The sequence below is a fragment of the Psittacula echo genome, assembly GCF_963264785.1.
Source record: "Psittacula echo genome assembly, chromosome: 2".
NCBI classification, from domain to species: domain Eukaryota; kingdom Metazoa; phylum Chordata; class Aves; order Psittaciformes; family Psittacidae; genus Psittacula; species Psittacula echo.
The window spans coordinates 126264850-126291830 of NC_137737.1; the positions used below are offsets into that span (position 1 = coordinate 126264850).

Sequence of the window (26981 nt, forward strand, 5' to 3'; positions counted from 1 at the left end):
CTCCGTGTTCTCAAATACAGGGTTTGCTACAGAGGTAGCATTTCTGACCTGTCAGTCAGAGGTGCACCTCCTAGTGCTATTTACAATACAGATACCTCCTCTGTATGAGCAGTCCAGGCACAGTAACATAAAGTAATTACCTTTTAGAGTTCAAAATGGGAAAGAAACTCTTTTTAAACCATAGCTCACTTTAAAGTTGGCCAGGTTTGACCTTTTTCAATTGTTAAAGGTAGAATTTGCTCTTATTCTACCCCTCTCTTTTTGGTATTCCATGGAAAAATGTTAGTATTTCACATTCGAATCCTCAGTTCAATGCTTACTAACAAAAAAGAATTGCTTACTAACGTTGCTTGGTTAATGGGTCCCAGAATTTATCCTGATGTTTCTCGTCATTACTATAGGATTTATTTTCAGCCTCTGCTTAAGCAAAGCCACTAAATGAAATAACATGCTACAGCAGCATGAATACATCCTACATGAGATTTCTGTGGTCAGCTTTTACCTTAGCTGTTAGCACTGGGCCAAATCCTATATAGCCTCCTGAAATGACTTTCCCACAGAAGAGCTAGGCAGGAACTGGCCCACCAGGAATTAAAAACACTGTCTTTGCTGGAGCAGTACAGATTTCAAGAACAAAAACACATGCAGTTGCATCACTGATATGCCTTGAATATGTCATTTAAGTCATAGTGGATACATCGTAAAATACTTCAGTACCTAGTAGCACCACAGTGTTGTTTAGTCATTTGTCCAAAGACTATCAAGCTGTCTCGTCCTTCCTTGAGGTGAACAATGTTTTGGATGCTTTTTGTAGCCCTTCATGAATTCCACAGCTTTTCACTTCTTCTATATCATGAACAAAATGTTGTTAAAGGATAACATTGTGACAACTGGTTTGTTAAGACAACACAGTACACACAACAGATAATGTAAGTAGAAGAATATGTAGAAGATAATGTCAGAAGTGTAGAATGAAACCTGAATAAATAGCCATCTGTTTCATAACACTTGAAACCAAGACATGTTTGTGGCTACTTCGAACTTGCAGAGCTACCTGTGTTAAAAAGGCTGTATTAAGTCAAATGAAAATAGCTTATCTAAAGGACTGGAGGGGGGATTGTTAAAAAGTACAGTTATTTACCATAGTCAGCATAATGGATACAGCTATAGACAGTATTAGCTGTCCTCCTTAATTTATGTAATATATTCTGTGGAAAGGATAAGAAAAATTTCCTTCCTGATAATCAGGTAGGCTTTCAAACTTCTGGCCACATAATAACATGTATTTGTGATATTCAGTGTAAAGAAGACAAATTATGTGAACCCTGGCCATGCCTACTGCCCAAGCTGAAGGCTCCACATCTCTACTCTGCAACAGTGTATATATGTAACCTTTTTGAATTGTTATTCATAAAAAAAAATGTTATAAGATAAAAAGAAAGCCCTAATTCTACCACCATAATGTCATGTTGACTGTCCATCTTCTAAGCACTCTGAGGGATAAAAATGTCTGTAAAATCAAGTCTGATCTGTGAAGAACTTGAAATGTATTGATACAGGTTTAATCTACAAGGGGCAAACACTGTCCAAAGCAATGCTGATTCAGACTGCAGTTCAGGTAAATCTCTATTACCAGGTGTTTTAAGCCCCTGGAAGGAAACCACAGCTGGATGGCTTCTGCTGGGGGACACTGCAGCATGCAGCACAGCATCTCTTATGCTGCTATAAAATACATATTATTGAGAAAACAGAAAAAGATAAACTTATTTAGGAAATAGTTTGTCTTTGATCTAACAAACAATAACAGAGTAGTAACAACCAGTGAACAGAGTATAAATGCTAAACAAGCACTTGATATGTCTTAGCTCACACATACTTGTGAAAGCACCAGCTTGGTAATGTCCAACCCAAGTTACTGGTCCAACTCTTCAGCCTCATCATCACACTGATGAGACTGAGAATCTGGCTCCAAAATAGAAGTAAGACACTTTGGACTATTTATCATCAGTTTTATGTCAATATAACACCATGAAGAGTTGTGATATTACACACACAGGAAGTAATAAGGCAGCAATAATTCAGGCTTTTGGGGGAAAACCTGCAAGAACAGTACAGGACCTGCTGCTCCCTCTCCCAGCCATTCTGTCTGAGTTACACTGAGCAGACAGTGCTCTGCTCTGTTTGTGCCAGATACTGAAAATTTGCCATCTGAACCTTTACTCCAAATTCTGTGAAAGGGCTCAATCTAAAGCATTACTTGAAGCAATTTCATTAGCTTTAAGGTCAGAAAAATGCCCTAATTTAATCTATCTCCCCACCTAACACACATTTTCAGCCAGAAACTGAGAAAATAAGAGAATGACAGGAAAAGCTAGAATGTATCTTTGAGCATGTCCACAAAATATTTTTAATTTGAATTCTATTTGGAAATGAAGGCTTTCCTCCACTGCCAGATACAGAAGTAGCCACACACGAATGCCTCCAGGGAGTACTCAAATGCTACTTTGCGCTGTTCTGTTTATAATGATCACTGAATCCATGGTGAAAAAACCTCAGCACGGAAATTACTCTTTGGGTACAGGGACTCCTTTTTGAATGAAAATGGGATTCAGTCCAATACTTACATACATGCATTATTTTTAAGTGCACTACTTAAATAATAAGTATATAAACTTACACACATATTTGAGTGTTCTGCTGCATCAGAGCCATAATGCATGGATAGTTAATGCTAAGAATTAATAAGCTATATTTTTTTAAAAAAGAAGAATCCATATTTTTCAAAACACTACACTCAGGTGTTTGTTAACTAATCTGGGGCTTTTCAAGCTTATAATTCTATTACCTAGGAGGAGATTTGTGCCCCTTCTTCACTTATAGAACAGCAAATTCTGAAGATCTTCATGTTACTACATGCACTTTCAAAGATATAATGTTTGGTTAAAGAACAAAATGTTTCCAATTAAATATAAATTGCACCATAATATTCAATGTGTTTCTTGAAGCTCTCACACTGTACTGAAAGGATATAAAATGCCACCAGTTACAAATTATACCATATTATATCCAATATGCTCATGGAGAAGACCAGAGAACAAAACCACTGGGCTTTTGCCTAGAACGGGAAATACGGACAGTCCAACTTTCCAGGTATTCCAACCTCCAAAAGATCTGTGAACTATCTCCTGAGGCTGCTAAACTCATCAGCACTGGCAATCAAAAGGCAAATTGGCATCAAGCAATGGCTATGCTCTTTCTGAGGTTTTCCCCTTTTTGGGGAAACAAGGATGAATGGGAAGCTAAGCAGGGACCAGTTCAGTCAGGTCCATAGAGGGCTACTTTTCTCTAAGTGCTTCCCCCTAAAAGTAGTCCAAGGGGCTACTTCTCCTCTCATGCCCCTCACCCTAAATCAAGAATAAGTGGTGCAAAAGGAAATTAGTCTGTTCTTGAGCATTGTGCCTTGGCATGACGGTACTTTGTGGACTTGTAGATAATGACAATATGATTGCTCCATACTATCCCTGGCTGGTTAACTTCAGGTAGGTGACTTGGGTTTGCTACTAGCAATAGCATCCTGTGAGTGTTCAGGACACCTGCAGTACCTTTTCTTGTACTCGTTACTATGCAGCCTTTAGTATTTGGGGGTAGAGAGGGAAGGTGGCACAAATTACAAGTTAATGGAATTATATATTCTATGGTCAGAGGATTTCACAGCAGGAAGATAACATGGCCACTTTCACTAGATGACAGATAAAGTTCCTTTTTTCTTCTTGTGAGTCGGTTTATCACCATACATCAATCATGACTACTGCTAGGGATGCACACAATTTCTCTAGCAACTGTGCTTCTTCCTTCAGCAATGACAACCTCAGAAAATAGTGTGTGCTCAGCAGGTCTCAGCCCAGATTTCAGTCAATGTTGACAATGCTGAAATTGAGTTCTCTAAGAAGTTAATACGCTTCCCCTGTATGCTTTTACTGGCTTGGTTTAGACTGTTACAGCTTTCTCACAATAAAACCTCTTTCAGGAATCAATCAGAAACAGGCCAGAGTTTGGGTTTTCTTTCTTTCAGAGGATGCTGATTTAATTAAGTGATTTTGTAGAAATACTAACAAATTTGTTTAAAAGTAACAAATTACTTTTTGTTTTGCATATGATTTTAAGGAAAATTAAAAAGCGATTGAAAGTCTGTAAACAAGGCTTTTTTGGTATTTCCAAATTGAACATCTTTCATCCTACATTCAGTTTCTCAAACATTTCAAAAAAATTAGTGTTTCTAGAAGCTGAAGTGTCAGTATTTCCTAAAAAAACAGGTGGCCACCATTCCACCAAGCTCTGAATTCCCCTGAAATCAGCTCAGAAGCAGCAGGAGTTGCAGATGTGTCGCTTCTATCACTCTCATTCTTTGCCATCAGTGTCAGCTCCTGACAATCCTACAAGCCTAATCTTCTCTCCTTTGTTATTTACATGGAAAAGAAGCACATACAAGGCATGAAATAAAATAGATCAGAGTAGATGATTCATCTCCGGCCTTTTACAATTCTCTAAATGTTGTTTCTGAGGTATTTGAGAAGACTTGTTCTTCAGCTCACCCCATGATGATTAAAATGCCCAAATGATTAAAAGGGATAGGTGATGGGCTGCAATTACATTTTGTCCTACTACTTTGCCTCAATTTTTGCAATGGCAGGAAATTCCTGGTGCAAAAAGCATTTGAGACTAGAAAAAAGTGAACATTTTTATCATCTATTCTGACCTCCTATGGCGAAAAGAAATATACCAAATACATTTGAGCTAAGGAAATTTATTTCTCAGACTGAGAAGTATAGAAGGTAACAGGTGGCACATGCTGACTGAGGACATATTGTATGTGGTGGCTGCACAAGAGAAAAAAATTCTCAGGCTTGATCTCAGAAAGCTATTAATATGTACTTAATAGGAGGAGGTGATTATAACGATATTCCTCTATGTTGTAGTTTGGGGTAGAAGCATCTGAATTTGCAGACAGAGCGAGTGGAAATTATTCCAAGCCATATAAATGGGCTGAGATACCCTGAAATAAGCAGCTACTGTTTCAAGCAAGGAAAACAGCCCCATGGGTAGTCCCATGTGCCAGTCAAAAAGAGGCATGGGATTAGGAAAGGCAGTCAGCAAAGCAGGAGAGGGAAATCTGCTTTTCCCAAGACAGCGCAATGGGTGCCAAGGTGAGTATTGCCTTTAATTTCAAGGACTTGGTTCCATATAACATTTGATCAACTTTCAATTAAAAATTAAACCAAGAATAACTCTGTTCAAAAATATGTAGAAGTTCTGCTCTTTTCTACTTATTTTCATGCAAGCTCGCTACATGGTAAAATCCAAACCTGACTATCAATGAGTCTTCTTGAAAGAGTGCTTTTAACTTCCAAAACTTCTGAGACTTTCCCTGCAGGGCATATTACAACTTTGACTTCCTACCGTCCACCTGAAATCATTCTCTGCCCTTTGAGACATCATTAGTACATCATGTGCATGCCACTACAAAGCCTCCTGGGCAAGAAATGAAATGCCAAGTACATTTGAATAGAAAGTCTCAGCACCTCCTGGGCAGAAAGCACACTACAGTAATTTGCAATATGCAAAGGCCACATCACACCCTGCGGTTCCATGCTTGCAGATAATTTCTATTGTTAGCTCTTCCCTTGGAAGGGCAAAGAAGACATGACTCGCCCTTTGCCTTCACAGAAGCTTTTAATGAAGCTGGGAAAAGGAAAGGTGTCCACTTGTTGGACAAACCATTCAACTAGGACCTCCAGGCCTGTCCCTCCATGCTCATACCAGGCACCACAATGGGCAGGCTGCTTGAAGCCCACTTAAAGGGTCTCTGCTCACTCCCACAGCAGGGCACCAAGTGACGCCAGCCCAAACCCCATGCCGTCACAGGCTGCAAGGGGCCCGCTGTGTCCCAGGTGGCCACTCAAACATGAAATGAGGCCCTTAGCTCTCCTAAAGATTTGTTCACTGAAGCTGGAGTAGACAGGCATGTGTTTCTGAAGCACAGGCAAGTTCTTCTTATCAAGCTATACCTAGTTATTTTCTTCTTCAGGAAAAGTATGGATCTGATGCTAGTAACAGCTCCCCAGATAACATGACAGAAAAATGCACATATCCGCTCTGGTATGTGTGTGTGATTCCTACATCTTAATGTTATTATAAATTAATACTGAAGTTTTTTACTCCAAGCATTATACTTTCCCAGCCTGTGTACTTTGTGAAGAATGACTACATCCCATCAAATGAAAATTAATGCACATTTTGACAGGATAAAAATATTATGACTCAACTTTTGCAAACGTTACCTGATGCATAACTTTTGTATGGCTTAACATGTTAGTAACAGTACTTTAAACCTTATGTTGTTTTAAAATTTAATGCTTATGTCTGAAAGTAGCCCCTTTCAGTTCAGTTGCAGTAATGTCTTTAAAAGCAAACTTTAAACTTAATTTGCTGCACATACAATTGTCCAAATAAGTTGCATAGTTTAAACAAGTTCAGTTGTGCTTTGTAGCAGAACTCACAGTAATTATTCATCTCTTAAAAATACAATTTGTGGATATGAAGTTGACGATACGTTTAAGCATTTTTGTGACATCTAGACATTAATGATATGAGTTTTTGTCACTCTTTCACTGACTTCTGTTGTCCATAGTATCTCACCCTTACATTGATATTAGATCAGAGCATGGACATTTAATGGACACATCTGAAATAATTACAAACACAATTTTTAAAATTCCATTGTTGGGAGGGGAGAAATAAGAACTTAGGTTGGTATGAGGTATCCAGCCCTCAGGAACATACTATGGTTGTTTGCATTAAGCTTTGTTGGTTTTATCACATGTTACATCTAGGTTAAAAATAGAAGGCACAGGTGTTTTACAAGGCGCCATAAGTAAGTCAACCAACAAAACTAAATACTACATTACCAAGCCATGGGTCTATAGCTCAGCAGTGACTTCTTCCAATGCATTTTCATATGAGGAGTTTATTGCTTCTGAAAAAGGGCCAGGGTATGTCTGTGCTACGCAATTCATTCGTTGTGCCACACTGATGTCCCCTCGGGAGCCGAAGGTAGGGCAGGATCTAGTCCGTGCATAGTTTTGTTGGGGTCCAGTTTGGCCAACCATCTCACTCACAGTGTTCACCGGCGAAGCCCTCCATCTCTGTCTCTGAAGTTGCTCTTCTTTACACTTAATGGAATACCAGGCCAGGAAAATAAAAAAGAATCCCACAAACTTGAGAGCAGCTGCCAACCCAAAGTAGACAAAACGAAACGAGGTGACATCGTATTCCCAACAAGATCCTTGTACGCCGCAATCCTGTTGCCAAAGCATGCACGTGGTGTCAATAACAGCCCCAAAATAAATTGGAGTGGGAATGTAAGCTGAAAGAAAATAGCAACAGAAATAATGTGTTAGCATATAGTGGAGGGCTTCTAAAGAAACTACTTGCCTTAGCTGAACAGTGTAGGTTAATATTTTTTGAGATTTCTATATCACTGTTCTCACATGAAGTGGAGGATATGGAAAACTGGTCAGCCAATCTTCCCACCAACACTACATATCCTACACATGAAATGTACCACAAATGGGAAAGAATTCAAGCAAAGAAGACAATGCAGCAGCACCTTACAAGCAACTTGCTGTCCACATACATCTCTTCTGGAGCTATGTGTCCCCCAGAAGAGAATCCAATAATGCTCTCAGGAAATAAAACGCAGGAAAGGAACAAAATACAGCATTGTCTTCAGAGTATTCCTTGCTGAGCATCCATTGACCATGAGCTAGGAAAGGGCTGAGGTTGCTGCTTTAGATTAGGAGAAAAATCCCCAAAGTCTACAAAATGTCTTACTAAAGATGGATGGAAGCAGTAAGGCTACTAAAATGATTATACATTTTCTTTCAAATCAATCTTCTACAGAAACAGGCTTTTCTAAGACTGCTAGAAATGCAGCCAGCCCACTGAAGGCTCCTGCTTTCTCCAGAAACACAACACCTTTAAGACAAGTCCAAAATGCCCTTCCTCAAAGGAAACTTCCAGATGCGGTTATACAGGCTTTTCCTCTTGTTCTCTTTAAAGAGTCCTTGCTTGCTCTAGTCGTATGCTTTCTAGTAGATGAACCCCGAGTGCTCTTTTCAGAGTGTTTCTTTATAGAAGTTCAATAGCTTGAAAGAAACTACTTCAGTGGAAGACTTTTAACATGTACTCTTTTTGCTTTGAAACATTTGAAATTAGACACTAAGCAGCAATTGCTTCTTATTTTAAAAATGCAAAAAAGCTACTGTTCTTGCTAAAGGCAATAAGAATTGGTTTCTAAAAAAAATCCTTATAAAATTTAGTAACTATTAATTTTTAAATAAAATTTGAAACTGTTAAAATATCTCTGGGACAAAAATGTTCCAGAAAGTCAGTAATAGATTAAAAAAGAAAATTAAATATATTATCAGCTACAATATTTTTAGAAGCTAGTAATTTTAAGTTCCTAATAAAATTAGTCAGACAATTGTTTGCAGATTTATGGAATTTTAGTATTTTTCTGGTACATTTAAGCTGAATACAGGGAACCTTTATTGAAATGCTGAATAATTGTAAAACTTACCAAGAGTTCGTAATAAAACAAACTGCATTCCTAGTGCAAAGGGCCGCTCTCCATCATCTACAGACCTAGCAGGCAAAACGAAAACTCCTCTGAAGAAACAGTCATAACAGATAATCATTGTGGGATGTCCTGGTTTTTTTCTGAGCTATAAAAAGATCTTTGTTTAAATTTCTTCCATTTAGCTTTTAATATTGTTAACTCTCATTGCTAGGAAAAAAATGCTGCCAACCCCTGCTGTTCCTGCTTAATCAAAATCTCAATCACACCTTTTAACCTTTCTTTACTTGTGTAAAGCCTGAAGAATTTGATTCAAACCCATCAAGGAAATTTAGAGAATCCATCCAAAATGTTTATGGCTTCTCATTATAATTTCCTATTATTTCGTGTAATGCCTTGTTTTACTTTCTTTATTTTTTTCAGATAAATTAGGCTTAATGGAGATTTAACTTGCTGAAAGCTGGACTCAGCTTCTGAATGTAACAGATCTCTGTGCAGCACTAAGTACTTCAGAGCTGCTTTAGGAAAAATATTGGTAGAAACATCCAAACAGTCTCTTTGAACACTCTTCAGTACAAGTAATATAAGATTTCTTCCACTGGTTTTCAAGGGAAAATGTCAACCTTTCAAAAGAGCAGATACAAAGTAATGATATTCCACAATGCAAGTACAACTTTGCTAAACCACAAATTTTCTTCTAATTAAAAAATATTTCTAAATCTTAACCTAAAGGTCTGAAATTAAGTTAGGCAGTTTCTAATGACATTGAAATATAAGATAAAAACGCACAAGGGGATGCAGCCTTAAAATCAAGGTTTTGAAGTCAAGCACTCACTCAGAAACTGAGAAATCAGAGAACCAGCTTGGGTCACAGAACTTGGACAGAAGCACTGTGCACAATATGTGGTCTGAGACAGTGGGTGTTACTGTTCATGTATGTGAGCCATCCTCTTTTTCTTTGAACATTACAAAATCCTGCTGGATATGTCTATTATGCACGTCTCTACTGTTAGACTCAGTGCAACATTAATATCCACTGACTGACTATAGTTTACTTCTGCATAATCGCAGCGTAATGATAATGGGTTTATAATTATCATCGTACAGATGGAAAACCCGGAATCAGAAGGAATAAGGTCAGAAGTCTCTGAATTATGACAGTGCTGTGCACATGGTAGTTGAACTAAGGCTGCATGAGCAATGGGAAGTCTGATGTGCCCACTCCTGATAATTTTAGGTACTAACTTTTTTCATTTGTACTTGAAAATCCAAACCATGCTTTAAGAAGGTTGAAAACTTCTTCAGGAGTAATTCTTTTCTTACTCAAAAAGACTTGTTGTCTCTTTATAGTGCCTGAAATTTGCTGGGCACTGCATGTTTCCTAAAGTGGATTATCCTGTTACACATTCTACATACAAGCAAGTTCCACCCTGTCCTTGTCAGCCCTATTCTATTCACTTCTGAAGGATACATAAGCTTGAAGGAGTTTGGCTGCATTGCCCCAACCTCTTCTGACACAAGCACTGATGATAGCAGGCACAGCAAAAAAAACATAACTGAGTTCTCACCTGAGTGTCACTATGATTGCTGATGGCTGGGCACATGCTGTTATGAGGGTAACAATGAAGAGAAATATCAGGAACGGGATAAGCGTGTTACAGGTTCGATCACACTTCCCAGAAACAGCATAGCCATTCTCATTCAGGTAGGTTTTGACAATAACCAGCCGGAGCTGACTACGCTGGCCCACCGTTGGGGGAGTGATCACCTGGCGACTCTGGACACAGGCACATTCTGTGTAATTTCTTACCTGGGGAGAGTGAAAAGAACATCTCCACATCAAAAACCCATGCAAGAAAGACACGGAGCAGAGACAGTCCCACGGTACGCCTCAGTCTTCTGTCTCTAGCATCATCACCGCAAGTACAAGTAAAGTTAACATCCAAGTAGTTTTAAAGCTGGACAGGACTCTCCATAGTGAGATTGACCTCCCATTGTATCATTTAGGCTTCATTAAAAAAAAAAAAATCAATCACTTCTGGAAGGGAGGCTGAAGAAAACATGTGTATCTACTGTACTACAAAAACTGTGAGGAAACACTCTTTAAGCAACACTAACAATGCCATTTTCTGGAATTTGGCAGGCTGTTGACTTTCATACTCAGGAAGTGTCTTCTGCCACTTCAGTGGAAGTACACCCAAATTCAGCTAAAGAGCAACAAGCTCCACTTCACACTTGGAGCTCAGGACCTTCCAGCTGGATGTAAGAGTGGATGTGGATGGGATGTGCACAGGAACAAAACCAGAGAATAAGGGGAAAGCAGAGATTTAAACAGTGAGACTGGAGGACAGGAAAAACTCCTAAATGAACAGAGAGGCTGAAATTAGGATGAAGAGGCTGAATAAAGAAGTGGCATTTCATTGGCAAAGGGAATCATGATTTAAGCAAAGTGAGGAAGAGTGGGCGTAAACCATGACAAAGAGCTAGATCAGTAATAGCCTCCTGTCACACTTATTTTACTACTGTTTTCAACAAATCTAATGGCAAAGTGGTGTGTAGCAGATCAGAATACTCTAGCACTAGAGAAGAAACAGGTCATGTGATGTTACACAAAGGAGATTTTCCTTTCAATGTTTTCAATCATAAAACCTAAGACCACACGTGCACAGAAGATGCATTATGACACCATCTTAAGATTGCAAATTTAAGCACTTGGACACAAGGAAATATCCAAATTATGGTTGCTTGTCAACTTTAATGTATACCTTTGTATTTGTGCTCTGATAAAGTCTTATATATTTTCCCCATGGAAGTTAGCATAACAATTTATCAATTTTTACCTCCCACTTTCAAAATGTGACTCCAGGTATTTTTCTCCTCACACTAAACATATTCCTCTACAAAGACAGAATAACTCATTTTTCATATGTATTTTTCTATCACACTCACCATTATAGCTTAACCTTTTCAAAAACGAGTAACTTATCTTCAAAACAGTTATGAGATGAAGCACTGATGCTGTTATCTCTATTTTGTAGCTAAGTAACTGAAACAGATCAAAAGTTTCATAAATGTGGGTGACTAATTTTAGACAATTGAATTTTTTTTTTTTCAGAACATTTTCCATTATATATAACTTACTATATTCTAAACATAATTTTTTGTGCATTCACATACAATTTAGGCAGTCAGTGCTCCTACAAATGACATTTCTGGTTATTGCTCATGTCCCTCATTCTGGAATATGAAAAATACAAGATTAATGACCAGCTGGGAAATGTTTTGCTTAAGTGACTTGCCCAACATCACTTAGCAATGAAGGCAATGACAGAACCCAGTTTCCAAAGGCTCCACTCTAATATCAAGTGAGTACCTGCTTCCTCTCTACAGTCCTTCACCTTAATCTCACTGCTTTCAAATGTAAATGCCAAATAGGCATTATACAGAAAATAGCCATCTTTACGACACAATCTGGGTTTATCACCAGAGAAACCAAGTCCGTGCACTAAATGAAAAAGACATGGCACAACGGAAACAATACAGTAGAGGCATACATATAAAACCCAGGTAAGAACTGCACACTGGCATCTTTTACTCCCATTTCTAATTTTCAAATGGTTAATTCTGAAACCACTGTATATTACAAATTTAAGTCTACATGTTATAGGTTAGCAACAGTTTGTGTGTTATACAGTGGCACAAGATTATATTTGGTTTTTTAAAAGTACCCTGCATAAAGCATTATTTAATGAAGATATGCATTTTCCTACCAGTATTGGCCCTATTCTATTCATTGTTATCTATCAAGTTAAAATTTCAGGCCAAGAAGCATTTTTTTATTAAGTTGTAAAGGGAGATAATTTGTTTCAAAATCTGTAGTGAAAAGCACTCCCAAATTACCTCCCTAGTAAATGTATTAATAGTGCCAGTTTGATATAAGGTGAAATGTAGCAAAGATAGATAAAATCTATGTCTCAATCCAGCAAAGTACAAATAAGATTTATATAGACACTGAAAGTTAACCATAGGCTCACATGACAGGCTTTTCCAATTGGGCCAAAGCAATTTTCTGCTAGAAAACAAGAAGATACTTTTAACAAACAAAAATATAAAGGAAAATAATCTGTTCTGTGGCATTTGTGTATGAACCTGACATTTCAGACCATTATTTAGTCAACTTAGAAAGCAGAGCACTGCGCCTAACAACCTTCTGCTTCACAGGCTGGCTCAGGACTGCAAATCCTTATTTATAAAGCATTACAAATAAGCTTTCTGGAAAGCACAGTCAAGTCCTGAGAAAATCTGTATTTACATCTTGTCTTAATTATTCTGTTTTAAACGATGGTTCTGTAACAGAATTTAAAAGTTTGGGGTTTGTACAAATATAATGCCCTGTTGACATTCAGGTCAGATTCTACATTTCATCTATTTTCTTTTGCCCACTCCTAGAAACTGCCAAATTTCCATGGTTTGATTTTACCAGCAGGATGCCCTTCTCCAGTCCAACATAACTGGAAGACGGGGCTGTAACAGGCAATGTATTTCCAAGAAAGAAAGTAGATTATTAACTCCTTTACATTCTGGTTACTTGAGTTCAATGACACTCACTTCATTTAGCCTGGGAGAGGTTTAAAGAAAGGTTATGAGAATGGCCAAACTATTTTACCAGAGCAGAATACACTGGCAGTCTACGCAAACAGAAGACCTATCAATGCACTGTTGAAGGTGCAACAGCTACACATGCAAAATGACAAGGCTGTCACAAACACCAATGACTTTACAGCCCATAACTCAATTTAAATGGGAGCTTTAAACACTTCCAACTACCTGAAGAGTCAAATTTTTCTTTCCATTCAGAGAGGGAGCCAAAAAAACCCAAAACAGGTCTTATGAGTAACAATGACGAGCTTGCAGAAAGATAGTATGTCATGGCTGCCTATGCCTAGGAGAAAGCTGAATTAGATGACATTGACTCGAGGTCCCTGCTCCAACCCCTGCAGGAACAAGCCTCTTCAAGTGCTGTTCCTGCAGGAACAGGCAAGGAGAGTTCCTGCAGGAACAGCAGACACACAGGCCACTGCCGTCAGGGACATTCAAGTCTGTAATAGAAACACCAACCTTCCCTACACTGTGGCACTTTGCACTCACTTGGCTGGAGGATTTACTTGGTACAAATGAACTTGTGCCTCACATTTGTACATAACTAAAATGAAGAGGGGGGAGAGCATGCAGTAATAGCATTATCAGCCTCTCAGGACATGGAAATACTCATGGACCGGTCAGTTGTAGAACACTTCTTCCAAAGCTTAGAAGGGGGATGCTTGAGCAAGAAACAGAGCAGTCTTTGATCGGCATCAATCCCAAGGGGCTACTTGCAGGTGGCAGGTGTTTGGGAGGGTGAAGCACTTACCCCTGTGCTATGGTTTCCACCACTGATGCAGCCAGCTAGGCAAGGATTAAAATATGTTATTCCATCTGATCCACAGACAGGCTCGTACTCATGAATCTTACATCCACAGTTAACATTACAGCTCCCAGTCAGATTCCTGTGGGCCATGGCAAGAGTGGGACTGAAGAAAGGAAAAAGAACATGCTAGTAGAGAAAGCAAAGATATCCTCCTGTTCAGAGGCAGAAAACATCCTACTCATTAACTCTGCAACTGAGAATTTATTATCACAGAAAGACTGCATTAACTCCAGTTGTAGCCATGATTTAAACTATATAGAATAACCAAGGCATTCTTGCCATTAACTAAAAACATAATACAAAAATAATACCGAAGTTTAAAACTTGTACCTTATTTGCCTGATGATAGTTGAATTTTTCCTTTATTTTTTTCCCTTTAAGAGTTATCTTATATATCTATCCTGAGGTGCAGCAATTTGTTGTTGATTACTAGTGAAAGGCTCAGTGACAAGATGTAAGCATTATGTGAACTAATAGGCATCTCTGCCCACATGCCAACAACTGCTCAGAAAACTTAATGCTTGTATTATTCATATGAAACCTACAGGAAGCTCTCTAGATCTGGAGGAATGCTGTGCTTTACTGAATGTCTGTAAAAGAACCACTACTCCACTTCCCTAGATGATTCCTAAAAATCTTGCCAAGCCCAAATTTCTTTGTCCTCTCAAGAAGGGTTTGGCAGTATACTCCGAAGAACTGAAGAAAATTTCAAAAGCTGAAGGACACATACACCTCCAAAAGTAGGCTCTTCACTATCATAGAACCACAGAATGATTTGGTTTAGAAGGGACCTTAAAAATCATCTCATTCCAACCTCTCTGCCATGGGCAGGGACACCTTCCGCTAGTCTAAGTGGCTCAAAGCCCCATCCAACCTGGCCTTGGCTATCTATCACTGTTGCTCCAAACAGGTAGTTGGACAGATCTCATCTACTCTATCAACTCTTCACTGGCAAGTGCCATGCTAGCTTGGGCACATCCTCATATAAGATGAAGGTGCAAAGGGACGCCACCAAGGCAGCAGCTCATGGCACTCATCTGAGCTCAGTGGCTCATGCAACAAGGACCAAATGAAGCACTGCACTGGGACAGCTCCAAGTCCCTCCTGACTCACTCTGCTCCAGCTAAGCTAAGACCTCTGCATGGCACATCTTGGCCCTGTCTGTAGAGAGCAAGTAATTTGGAAGCAGTTTTCTTCCCCCATAAAATAGTGCTTTTTGCTACCACTAGGAAGAAATCAACTCTGGTTACAACTGATCTGGCTGTCACCACCACAGGTTTTGACACAGGCTAAGTCACACAGTCACCAAATTAACCAACTCCTGTCTTACATATCATATCACTTCAGCGCTGCCAAAAGCAACTCTCAGGTCACTTGAAAACGTCCAGCTGCAGGCACAAATGGATGAGACACCCAGCTACTTCCCACACTGAAGGGAAGTGCACGGTGATACTTGGATTTCTAACATTCCTAGGTTGGGTAAGGGCTGGAGTACCAAAGGAGGAAAAGCATCAGCAGGCACAAAGGCAACCTCACTGAAGAAAAAGAATAGTTAAAAACCCCTATGTAACTGTATATGCAAATTTGGTTACAGAGAAACAGAGAGAGTTAAAGAGAAAATGAATACTAATTTGTTCTGAAATTAAAAACAGACTGGCATAACTGGACCCAGTGTATATAGAGCTAATATCAGAGGATGTAAGGTATCAATCTGTATTATCCAGAAGGTCCTCATTAATGAGGAAGCAGTTGATGACCATATCACATCTTGCCTTCGGAATTATGTTGGTATGCCAACCCTTCCATGTAATACTGAATTAACTGTGCTGCTCTCAGTATTGTTCAATGACCACTGCTGTTTAAAACTACCTCCAGTATCTCTGCTCCAAGCACATCAGTAGATATCCAGAGAATTTTAGCACCTCTTCAGCTGTGCAGGAGCTGAACAGGAATCTGGTTTGGGTTGATGGCTGCAATGTTTAAAATCCTGTACACATGCTCACAGACTGTCATGGCTGGGGAGCCCCATGAGGGTTGCCTTTGCTTGCCTTCACATCTGTAATGTGTGGGCAGGACCACTGTAAAGGTAAACAGCTAGCATCAGACTTGCTGCACCCCAACTATCCCATGGACCACAAGGGATATTCTTTTGCTCCCATCTTTTACACCCTACTAGACCAGAGACTTGGCTTGGGAGACATTCTACACACGATGACTGTCACCTGTGTAGTCCGTTACATCACCTCCTGTCATTAGCGACACTAAAAAGTATGACTGCTGCTTAGTGGCTTCCATTTGACTCATTTTTATGTATTTATACACCACTATTTGCTTTTGCTGAATATGCTTGTCTTTCCAGTGGGGCACTTTTGCAGCCCATAAAATATTACTAAGTAGCTCTTAAATATTTATTGACTGTCTACTGATCACACAAATCAGGTTCACAAATTTAGCTCTTGGAGCCACTTCACACTTTATGGTCTAGTTGGATGTTAACCAAAGCCTTTCTGAGTGTTTTCTTTCTTGTGCCATAAACAAACAAGGCACAGTTTTAGAAACAAGTTGCAGCTTGACCAGGAAATTAAATATCCAGGATTGATATTGGTTGTGTTGCCTTCTCAGCTATCAGCTGAAACTTGTCTTATTATATCACACTGGATTCCAGAAAGCAATACACAGCAACACATCATATAGCAACGGGGAGACTCTTCCAGTAATCTCTCAACAGAACCTTTTTTCCAATGGAAAACACCACATCATCAAAACATTCCTCTGGAACATACTGATTTCACCAGCACAGTGACAGAAGTTTTTCACACCAACAGGAGAGGCAGCATTTCTGGAGTTTCATACACTCCTCAGCAGCCTGATGAGCTTGATGTCCCAGATGCCTGAATATTTGGGGTAAGCAGGGACTCCTCAGCCTGGCTGGGAGACCCTTTTGCCCACATCCTGGCTGCCAGCAGAGCTCTGCCACTCTGCACATAGACAAGTCCAGGGACAACCCAGGCTGCCAGGAAAGATACAGCTTGGGTTGCCCTCCCCAGCCTCTCCCACCTTGTGAAATACATTCTTCTGACCTCTCATTCCACCGTCACCCAAACCTATTCTCAGCAGCAGATGGCTTGTGCTGTTCCACGCGCATGAAAAAGAACTCCCTGGCTTGCTCTGCTTATGTGGCTAACTCACTTCAGCTGCACTGCTGAACATTACCATGACACAGAGCTTAGGAAATCAGCTTAAAAATAAAGGTGAATGAAATCAGGCATGCAAGAAATGAGAAGCACAAAACTGGAAACTGAAATGAGGCCACTGTGATAATTTAATCTCTGGGGCATTTTTTTGTTTGTCCCAGAAGAAGCCTTAAGTTTACGATACGCAAAGCAAATATGCTCAAATTACTAACAAGCTACTGCAAGCTGTGTCTCTGCAGCTTTCATCACTTTTTGTACCTCTGCACATCACTGTAAGGGGGATTTTTTTGTTGTTTACAGCAAATACCTTGCATAGAGATTTTTTTTCCAACCTTTCAAGAGCACATGATACAAAAATTACCTATTAGCTCTGTTTCCAAAAGCTTGACCTTGACACACTTGTGAGGTAGGCTGATGCCAACCTTAGGAGTTTTAACCATGCCAAGTGAAAGGTCCTACACCTGGGTCAGAGCAACCCCAAGCACAGCTACAGGTTGGGTGGAGAGGAGTAACAGTTGTAATAGGTTCATGTTTTCATCTTTATTACCTTCACTGTTCACTCCTTGTTCACTCCTTTGCCAATGATGAGAAACTAATGAAGGAATTCAGATGCTGAGAACGTGAAATCTTTACTTACACATATGTATGTAACCCCATTCTCATCACACTAATCTACCTTTTAGCACATATTATAACAGATTTCTATGAACACTTCTTCCAGGAGGGCATAATTTTTCCCAGCAGTAAGATAAACCAGAGTACTCTACTAATGCTGCCTTCTGACACTGGGAGGCTACCTGCTCTCCACAAAGAAAACCAGAGCTTTGACACTTGAATTCTGCACCCATATTGGTCAAAAAAAAAAGCAGGACTTCACAGAAATTGCACCCAAGCTAGTAAGCCCTGCTTGTGAGCTGTAGCCTGTGGGAAAAACTAAGCCAGCTTAGTTTCAATGCACCCACTGCTCTAGACACATAGAATGTCAAAGAAATAGCTGCCCCGCTTGTTTCAGAGGGTACAGATACTGCACCTGAGCAGCCAAGGATATCCAGCATGCATGAGCACACTGACAGAAACCAGACGCGAACAAAAGCATTTCCTGAACTATTCCTTCAATTGCAAACAATGACACAGCTTCTTTCATTAACAAGGTTCAACTGCAAGTTTGCTAAACGTGTGTGCTGGGACAAAACCCAGAATCCCAACTGACAAATTGCATTTGTTCACTTCTCAGGGAGACTGTTCTTTGTCTCCATGACATGATGCTAGTAAAGCTAATAAAGAGGAGACCTTTATTAGATGTGACTAACAATAAAAATTACTCTAATTCCTAACATTTTGTTTTCTAAATCCTGTTTTCCTATTCAACTGCTACTCTATGGAAGGCTTGTGGTATAGTAGTAAAACAAGAAAAGGAAAAGTATAGGGTAAGATTTAGTGCCTGGAGTTTTTAGAACTGTGACCTGTTATTTCAGATACCCAGGCTTGGACTGAAATCTCATTGTGCTGGCAGTCAATGTACACATATTGGAAAACATAAAGGTAGACTCTCTTCCCATGATGCTACAATATAAATGAAATGGAGTTTAGGAAAAAAACAAAACCCCACAGTGACTGACTATATTTTGGTAACAGCTAAACAAAGAATTGGTTTGCACATGGTTTTATTCATATTTTTTTAGAGCACTGTAGTAACCTACAGGACTAAGGAAAAAAAAAAAAAAGGAAAGGAGACAAGTCCTCACCACAGAATTTCTGTAACAATATTGGGCTATGTGATGAAAAGGATTATCTTAATTTGATACCAATATTTTTGGATTGGTATTGAAGGACATTCTGATGACAGAGATTTGCAGTCTCCTTCTTCGCAAGCAGCTGGAATTGCAGAAGTGACGCAATTTTTGTGTAGCTGTCAAACAAGGGACCCTCTCACTGTGTTAGCTGGACTCCTTTATTGTTATTGTTTTGATCTAATTAGTCACTGCTTTCAAGTTAGGGGATCCAACTGGCTGATTGGACTGAAAGAGATACAATAATAACAGAAACCCAAGCTGGTGGTACAAAAGGAAGAACAGAATTACTTTTTTTTTATGTGAAGTGTATCAGTAACTCAACTGTATGCTTTAACTCAACCTTAATTGCACCAAATCAACAGAAAGCAATCAAAGAGTCTGCTTTGATTCGTCACATACCAGAAACATGAGAAATGAAACTGAACTAATCCAGTAATCTGCTACTGTGAGTGAGCTCCCAATGCAGCCTGTTTTAGTTGCCTTGTATCACAAAACATAGAAGAGACAGGTCTATAAACAACCAAAGCAGCTGATCGCTGCTATTTCCTCTTTATTCAGCACTGGTGAGGTGACACCTGCAGTGCTGGGTCCAGTTGTGGTCTTCCAGTAAAAGAGAATCCAGCAAGGGGCCACTAAGGTGCTGAAGGAACTGGAGCATCCATCCTCTCAGGAAAAGTGGAGAGAGCCGGGACTGTTCGGCTGGAGAAGAGAAGGTTCAGGGATCTCATCAATGTATTTAAATACCTGAAGGGAGGGTGCAAAGAGGACTGGGTTGGGCTCTTCCCAGTGGTGGCCAGTGACAGGACCAGAGGCAATGGGAACAGCCTGAAACACAGGATGTTCCCTCTGAATAGGAAACACTTTTTCACTGTGAGGGTGACTGAGAAGTGTGTGGCAGAGGTTGTCCAGAGAGGCTGTGGAGCTACCCTCCTCAGAGATACTCAAAAGCTGTCTGGACAAGAAGACAATTCACCGATTCAGGAATCCCCATTCAGATGATTATGGTGCAAGAAAAGGGATGCTGTATTGTGGTTTGTAAGGCTCCTTACACTGTGTTCAAATAACAAACACACCTTCAGAGGCAATCCTCTAAGCAGGTTCTAAAGTGTTAGGATGTATAATACAGAGATGCCCTTGACCTTCCTGATAGCAGAACTGCTGATGACACACCAACAACAGCAAAACTGCTTGTGTCTAACATAAACCAGCAGAAAACCCTTGCAAATGTATTCTAATCTGTGCATGCCTCCAGGTCCCATCCACTTCATTGCAGTTAGAAAAATACTGAGTTATGAAACATACTGAATTATGAAATATCATTGCCTACTTTACTGAGTACCAGCATATACATATTTTTATGTTAACTAAACCCCAGCTTATCCTTCTCCTCTGTACTGGTTTATGTTTCAGCTCATCTAAGGAAAAAAACAAACCCTACTTTCTGAATGTAAAAGAACAGTAGAAGTGAACATGTTTGTCCAGAGACGATTCTCCTGCAGGGTATGTCTACACTGTCCAATGTAGCTGACATCTCTGGGCTGTTGTCAGCAGAGGTAGTTCAGATCAGACTGGCAAAGCCATGTAAAGGTAGAGCATCATGCAAGGCATTGCTCTGAACCAAGAGCTGTACTGCTTCTCCTATTCAATCTAGCCTGTTGAACTGGCTCTGATGTCCATATACTGCACTTCATTGGAACTAGAGAATGAAGCATGTGTTTTATTAAACCTCAAAATGAAAGCATGCTTTTTTGTTACGTGAACAATACCATTCTTTGATGTCTGAGTTAAAGAGCCTACCAAGTAAATGATTCAAAGCTATCAAATGATTGATCATGAGGATTTAGAGAATGTTTATCTTGTCAGATATTCAGGCTGAATTTATGTGTAGTGCTATTTCTTTATTATCATTTTGATAATAAATTTGGATTTGATTCTGCATTAAAAAATCATATAGGGCTGGGGCTGCAAACTCCTGAACCATGCTATATAACATCCGGGCATTTCTTAGTTTCTGATGACATTACATTCTGCATACTGATTTGAAAGAATCGATATACCTCAACACCTTTGAGAATTTTGCCATTATCATGTCTCACCTCTTTTCTTGCTAAGAACAATTAGATGAAGGTGGTAAAGAAGTAATGCTACTGCAGAATTTCAGAACAGCTGTGAATTAAGTGCCTATTTCAATTCATACTACGTATTACTGTAAATGTTATCACTTACTGGAAAAAAAAAATAATTAGATACTCTTACAGTTCCAGTGTGAAGGTATGTGTTACATAGCAATATAGCCTTGTCTTCAATTTAGAAATAGATTTAAATTACATAGCACTTTTTCACAAAAAGAAGACTACAGCCTTCTCATTAGCCAGGCAGGGACATTCTGACTTACCACACAGTTCAGCTAACTGCTATCTGAAATTATGCTTTAATTCCTCATAATTTTCATTTCTTCATCTACAACCATAGACTGCCACCAGCATCATAGCAGGTGGACAATCAAAGCATTCCAATCCCTTCTCATTCTCATTCTCTCCTTCTTCAGCCCACTATGCTCAGGTGACAATATATCGCCATGCTCCTCCCCTCTACAATCAGCCTCTCACCAAGCTTTAACTCTAGGTTATAAGAATACAAAGGAATAAATCAGCTTTCCATCAGCTCATGACTTTCAGTTGCTGTTTTTCCTTGTCCTAGGATTAAGGTTTGACAGCAATGTAATAACACCCAGCAACACGCAATGCGAAATATTCTCTGTGTAAACAATGCCTATTTTCTTCTGCTCTTGCTTCCCATTTTGTCCCTTTGTTTTTCACTTGGCTTACTCAGTGCCCCATTGCAGTTCTTCTTTTCCCCATTTGATCATATCTTTTCCTGCTTCACACTTCTACATTCTCTTCCAAACCTCAAAACGTTAAGAGTCCAGAGCTGGCCCTTAAAAGCAAGATATTCACGTGGATCTGATACCTGGCATCTGGCCATAAATAAAAGGCAGATGTTGTCTCAGATCTAAAAGCAAAGGGATAAATTGCTTCAGGTAAGTTCGTGCTCTTCAAATGCTTACTCTGTTCTAGTGTTTAAGCTACATGAAGGCAGCAGTTTGGGGGAAAAGGTAATGAACAAAATAAGCAAGAAAATTAAGAAAATTAATCAGGCTTCCGAGGAATTACCTTCCAGCAAAACACTTTCTTACAACTTCTATCACACTGTCTTCCTTCCAAATATCCCCAATTTTTTTTTAAATGCCCTTCTATGCATTTCTTACTGTCTCAGTTTAAATCCCTCACTCCAAACACCTTCCTCCCTCCACAACTTCATTATAGCCTTCCTCCTTCTCAATATAACTTTAAGGGTTCTGATTTAGTTGCTGTCTTGATGATGACCCAGCGATTGCTGAGGGCATTCATACAACTAGTAAGTGGTTCAGAAGCAGCTCACATCACTAACATTGATAGCACATGCCCAAGTGTTTACTGTCAAACAGGGAGTATAGACATAATACACTATTATGGTGATAATAAACAAACCTATTCAGAAATAATCCTTATAATCCCTTTAATATTTTCACAATTTTCATGGTCCAAAAACATTTTGAAACACCAGCTAAAGTCTGAGCACTCTATGGGACACTATTCCTTCTTTCCTGCAAAAATCACTAAAGTCCATTCTGGTGCATTTTCCCACCCCTCAAAAAGGTGAGTCATTACATAACCTTCATTATAAACCAGATGTAAAAAAAAGGACCACACACAATAACAGTGTGTATTTATATCACGATACTCACCAAATTCTCACTTGAACAATGTGGCTTCTTCAGTATATCAGTCATCAGCATTTTTTATATTTCTTTACCATTTTCTTTATTGGAAAATGATGGGTTTACCACAGATGATTCCAAGATACTTACCCAGTAGTGTAAGGTATATTTATTCCCCCTAGATTAATGCTTTCACATCCAACAATGAAGAGAGTTGAAAAGCACAGCAGAGATACACCACTGCAGATCATAGCCAACTTCGCAGACTCTCTCGCACCAAGTTTCAGTTTTTTTATAATGTAGCCACCAAGGACAATACCAACACCAGCACTCGGAACAATAATCACACCTGCCAGGAAGAAATTCGAGCAACATTAAAACAGGACCTATAGAAATGGTATAAAACATAAATATTGGTTTCATTCCCTAATTAGATGACTGCAAATGCTGCACTAAGATCTCCATTGTCTAATTCTCTGTTAGCAAACTGAGTCAGACTTTTCAAACCTCTGGAGTGTTGTCAAAGAATTAATAAAAGCCTCCTTATGATATTACCAGCAGCCAAAGCACTATAAGAGAACTATTGTACTGACAAGCAGAAACATTGCTTTGTATTTATTTTAGAATGGGGAGAAGGGCTACATATTGCTTCAGTTTAAGTACTGAAAACTTGAAGAAATCCAGATTTGGACATGGATCTTCTTCTCCCTACTCTCACAATTAATGCCAGTGAATCACAAGTGCTAACCTCAGGCCAGATCCCAGAAGTCTGCCCACCTGGGAGTGCACACATGAGCCAGGCTGCTAATTCTGCCTTCTAAATACTTCACTTAAGCTTTCCTACATCAGCGCCCTCATTCATCTTGGCACAGCCACATGGAGTATAAATTGATCAAACACAATTAGAGAAATTAAGATACTAGAATTAGTATTTGGGTAAGTTTAAGACACAAAAGATGTGCCTATGAAATTCCTCTTGCTCTGCTGCTGTAGTTATAAGGTAGCAGTTCAGCAACACATCACCAGTCCATCCTCATTTGTCAGGTCCTAAGGAGGCATTAAATCTGAGAATGTCTTGCACATCTTCACTTATCTTGGCTTTTGCTTTTCACTGACATGTAAGAAGGTCTTTAAATTAGGTCTTTGCTAATAAAGATGCATTCCCCATAAATATGGAATGTGAACAACTTTTGGCAGCTTCATCTACTTGGAAGGAGCTATACTTTGTAATCCAAACTCTTAAAGACGTTGATCTTCTTTTTAAAGAAACCAGCATCACTATAATTTGCAAGTGTCCTTAATATTATTGCAAAGTATTCTCATTCTCTGACAATTTGTCTAAAGTTGAGGGGGACATTATTTTTATCAAAATGTTGAGATCATGAAAATACAAATAAGAGGTAAAAATAGTTGCTGCTTTAATTATACTGCCATCACCAATGGCATTGTAAAATAAAATGCAATTTCATGAGGAAGATTCTTAATAATAACCCTCCACAGAATCAAAATCAGTCTTTCTCATAGAGCAGAAATTAGATGTTTAAGTCCTTCTACGAGAATTAAATGATTTTCACAAAGTTCAAGGCTGTTATATCTCTCACATTCAATGACTGAATATGAACGAGGAAGAGAAATAATGCAAATCCTTTCACTTGCACTGAGAATGTTCTCTCTGGGTAAAAATTGTAGCTCAGCCATCTGAGTCTATTAGGCATGCCCTGCTCCATGAAATCTGTGTCAGAGAAGCTGACATCCATACCAAAGGCAGACCAGGATCATTTGCAATGTCTTCTAAAACACCTCTGTTAGGCGAATCAAATTCCATGGACCTAATCCATGGCTATATCAGTTATATGAACTAAGGATCTAGCCCAAGGTAAGAGCTTACCGACAATAAATTAACCTCAGCATTTTATTTTTTCTTCCACCTTAGGCTTGAGATCTTAACCTCTTTTGGACCTGAATTTACCTTTTCTTTCTTACTCTCTTCAAGACATGGATATTGGAAAAGCCTTTCACTAAAACTGAGACTCTGTGTGTCTCTGTCTAGTACCTTGCAAAAACTGAGCATGTCAATATTTTGCTAGGTGTTAGGTTAGTGGTTCTTCCATTAGTGAGTTACCCTGCGCTGCTGGTTTCATCCATCTTCTGCCACACCATGAAGATCAGAACATTAAACACAAGAAGAACACGAGCAAATTGCCCACCAAGGCTCACTCTCATTCAGGAAGATGGAAAGGTCGAATGAAAGCCTACACACAAGATGCATAAAGACCAATTCTCCATGCAAAGTAGAGCTGGTAACGGAGCTCGCTCTCTGGGAGAAACTGGAAGGGCAAGAGCAGATTTTGTTGTTTGTGGTGAAGGCTGTAGAGAGAGGCACTCATTCCCTTCCTGTCAGGAAGCCTGACAGGTTCTTTTGCCCCGAGTACAAACTCTTCATCCTTATGCCCCTCTCTTTCCACGGAGAATGTGAAATCAGAAGTGATGTACTGTCAAAGGAATGCAGCACTTCCAGGAGAGTTTCCAGGGCAAAGCAAAGCATGTACATCTAATCAGGACACACATTCTTCTTTTTCAAAGGCATTTAGAGGAATAAAGCTTAAGATCCGATACTAAGCTGTTGCACTGCACTCTCCTTCATTTTATAATGACAGCTTGGCTTACAGGAATCGTGCGTGTGCTAAATACACTCCTGGATACAGTGCTTCAAGGCAATATCGGCTTTCAGTCAGCAGTTTTCAAGCTTTGTCCTTTTTGCTGTTGTCAGGATATTGCAGCACTTGAGGCTTGCCACAGCAGCAAGAGATGATCTTAACAGCAACTAATAGTCTGGCAACAGAAAACTGCAATATCTGCTAAGCAGGCTACACTTCCAAAGGGAACACAATGGACATTTTCAAACTAATTCTGTCTGGGATATATATTATACCTTTTCTAAAGCTAAAGGTAGATCCAATGCATTTGTAACCATTTTAGCAGATGTTACCAGAACAGTGCTTTATGACATATAGCGCACAGTTCTTCCAATTATAAATTATTTGAATTGTAATTCTCTCTTTCACGTGTAAATCTGTTAATAAAGCACCTGAAAATTTAACCCGGATCTGTCTAAGATCTACCTGTATTCTATAAAGTCAGAAGTTGTTTTTTTTTGTGGACTTAAAGCCTGGAGGCTAAATGCCACCTTCTCTACACAAAATAAACAAAACTCCAAGCAAGACAAGACTGGAGCACGAGCTGCACAAGTTCAAGACATAAAGTTTGGCACATGGCATTTTTGCTGATGATTAATGCCAGGTTTGTTTAAAAAACAGAAAGAAATTGAGACTTAATGAAAGAATTGTTGCTTATGAATTGAGATAGAAAATGACCAATAATAACTTCACATTACTCACATGAAGGGATTCAGCAAACACATGTACTTAGCTGGCAATGCACATGCAAGCGTAGATGTAGTAATATAAATAACATGTTAAATCCTCCTTTTATTAGCCAGAAGTTTGTAAACTGGGAATGTCTTTAACTAATCAGCCAGTAGCTACAAAAAGAATTTATAAAACTAATAACAACTGTTGATTTTAATGCTAAGTTTAGGAGTTGGGGTTGTGGAAGCAGCGGTCACTTGTCCGCATTGCACATCCAGCCCAAGCTATTCCATCTTCTTCTTCTGATTCATTATAATAGTCTTTATCAAGGAATTTATAACAGAGAAAACAACATAGCTTCACACTCTGGACAGGGTCGCATCACTTTCTTTTCTCTTTTAATGTACTGGCTGTTGAATATCTTGTCTAGCAATAATGTTTTTGGATTATCCTGCAAACAAAGCAACTTACAGAGTATCAAACCCATCAAGACTCATTACAGCACATGTGTAGCTACCCTAAACTTCTGATAGAACCAGGTTCCCATCAATCAATGTTTCCTCACTATATGCAGTACACAGGGATTTCATGCCCTGAAGAAAATCTCATCTCAACAAGCTCTCAAACAAAAGTCACTATGATGCTTTTCTGATGTTTCCCCTCTGCAGTCTAGAAAGACTCATATTTCTTCCAGCCACTGCAGATGACACGATTCCCACGTGAGGTCTATGTGTCTTCTCTCTTTCTTCTGCTACTTTTTGTGT

At 39.3% G+C, this 26981-nt stretch overlaps 1 protein-coding gene across 1 annotated transcript in view; it reads right to left on the reverse strand.

The window, feature by feature from the left end:
• Positions 1-6977: 6977 nt before the first annotated feature.
• Positions 6978-26981, reverse strand: part of SLCO5A1 (solute carrier organic anion transporter family member 5A1) — a gene marked incomplete at both ends in the record, with an annotated part of 64033 nt that continues 44029 nt past the window's right edge. Inside the window, 5 exons of the mRNA XM_080609714.1 lie at positions 6978-7423; positions 8639-8703; positions 10204-10445; positions 14046-14205; positions 23000-23198. Of these exons, the coding sequence (XP_080465840.1) occupies positions 6978-7423; positions 8639-8703; positions 10204-10445; positions 14046-14205; positions 23000-23198 (1112 nt within the window). The remainder of the gene's footprint in view (positions 7424-8638; positions 8704-10203; positions 10446-14045; positions 14206-22999; positions 23199-26981) is intronic.